At 45.5% G+C, this 2,153-nt stretch overlaps 1 protein-coding gene across 1 annotated transcript; it reads right to left on the bottom strand.

Annotated features, from left to right (window-relative positions):
- Nucleotides 1-1,207: 1,207 nt before the first annotated feature.
- On the bottom strand, nt 1,208-2,072 carry LOC108761266 (uncharacterized). The gene is made up of 2 exons (XM_018507694.1): nt 1,835-2,072; nt 1,208-1,557 (listed from the first exon to the last, which is right to left on the bottom strand). Exons 1-2 carry the CDS (start codon nt 2,070-2,072, stop codon nt 1,208-1,210), a joined length of 588 nt encoding a protein of 195 aa, XP_018363196.1.
- Nucleotides 2,073-2,153: the final 81 nt, after the last annotated feature.

The following is a 2,153-nucleotide window of genomic DNA, read 5'->3' as shown; positions in this document are numbered from 1 at the left end:
CGGTCTGCTCCTAGCTCCTAGCCGTATGTGTGCTCGAGCGATCGGAGGCTGTTGCCTCGGTCTGTTCTTAGCTTTCACATCCTCGAGCGATCGGAGACCGTAGCCTCGGTCTGCTCCTAGCGTTTGTGTGCCCGAGCGATCAGAGGTCGTAGCCTCGGTTTACTCCTTGCATTTTGTATGCTCGAGCGATCGGAAGTCGTGATTTCAGTCTACTCCTGGCAATGTATATGCTCGAGCGATCGGAGGCAGTTGGCCTCGATCAGCTCATAGCATAGGCAGTGCTGCGTTGCCGGAGCGATCAGAGGTTCTACCCTCGCTCTACTCCTAGCAACGCAGGAGTGTCATAGTCACTCCCAGTAGATAGGGACATTGAATGTGACGCCTGGAGAGAGGAACTCCCCCCCGTTGCTGTACCTCGGGAGCATATCCCATATCAGCATAGGTACCCATCCATCTCCACCCTCACCAGAGAAACCGACCCGGAAAAATTCCCGCCCTATCGAAACAATTCCAAGTCCGGGCGGAAGGACCTTACCCTGTTCTTATAGGGAGTGACTCACTTAGCCGTCTCCTCATACGGAATGCCCAAATGGACACTCCGTGCGAGTAGCCGTTGCCCAACGGGAGCCTCGTGGAGGCGGAGTCACCGGCTCGAAAGTTCAGGTCCCAAGGTACCATCACCAACATTCCAATCACCAACATAAGTCTATACAAATAACTAAACACACATATATATTAATAAATAACTAAACATAAATTCCAACATAAATAAATATTTATATATATACAAAAATACCAATATATATTTGAGTAAATATCTCAGATCGTCAACCTCTTATAAAAACCTTTGTGTATTCATCTGTCTCTGTCCTTATACTTAAGTATTTTTGCTATAAAATCAGTAAAACCCTGAAACACATCCTTATCCATTAATGATGATTTCTCAGGCGGCCATTTACGACCCACACACTCCAGTTCCAACTTAAAGTTCTCCCGGATAGCCGCATATGTATCACAGAAAAATAATGTGTGCTCCGAGGAGTCCCTCTGTCCACATAGGCATTCCGACGTATCCACTAATCCTAATGAGTACAGCTTTTTAGCGAACGTGCCGTGTCCCGTTAACACTTGCGCTGTATAATGATCAACATTTAGCCAGCTCTTCTTCAATCTTTCATAGACGCAGGGTAGGTACTCGTATGTCATTCTACCCTTCTCTTATTCTATTACTCCATCTATTATTCCATTCTGTAATTATTGCCCTCCTGAGTCCCTTACTAATCTGAGCAGGAGTCATCACCGGATTAGAAGCAAACTCACCGAACTCGATTTTTTCTTGCTTCACTGCTCTGTATATTAAAGCTCTACATTTAAGAGTTAAATCTAGTGGTTCCACTCCAGCCAGAACCTGCACGGCCTCAGTGGAATCAATCCTGTAGGTCCTTGTTATGCTCAAGAGAGCGTATCTCTGAGTGCTCATGAGAATTCTAATGTGACGCTTCTTTTCCAGGTCCTCCCAAGCCCCAGCACCATAAGTAATTATAGCTAGAAATACTCCTTTGTACAGTGTTACCATTGTAGCGTAACTTGTACTTTAAACCCCAAGCTGTTCTCGCAATTCTACCAAAGAGCTCGAATGTGACTTTAGCTTTGGCACATACCGTCTCGATATGCTTAGTCATATTAAATCTGACCCCCCAGAGTAATCCCCAGGTATTTAACACTGTTTTTCATACTTATCGATTTTCCTCTGATCGTAATGACAGGTGATCTGTCCGATAACGATCCCTTCAAGAGTATCTCCGACTTTGTTTCCGATAACTTAGTTTATTACTCTCAAACCATTCCATTATGCAATCCGTTATCACTTGCCTCGATGATTCAACCTCTCTCCTACTGTTCCCCTTTATTAGGACCAATAGATCATCCGCGTAGGCGAAACAATCACATTCTCTCGCCTCCAGCAGACGGAGGAGGCCATCAAACACCAGATTCCTCAACTCCGGTCCCAAGATGGACACCTGTGGGCAACCTTTGGAGACACACTTCTCGGCCCTATTATAATTCCCCATTAGTGTAACCGACCTTCCCGTTAGATAGTCAGCTATCATCCTAGTCAGATACACCGGACAATTCCTGTACCTCAACTCTTC

Source organism: Trachymyrmex cornetzi, unplaced genomic scaffold (assembly GCF_001594075.2).
Source record: "Trachymyrmex cornetzi isolate Tcor2-1 unplaced genomic scaffold, Tcor1.1 scaffold246, whole genome shotgun sequence".
Classification (NCBI taxonomy): domain Eukaryota; kingdom Metazoa; phylum Arthropoda; class Insecta; order Hymenoptera; family Formicidae; genus Trachymyrmex; species Trachymyrmex cornetzi.
The sequence above is the reverse complement of the archived record's forward strand: the minus strand, read 5'-3'. Positions and strand labels throughout refer to the sequence as shown.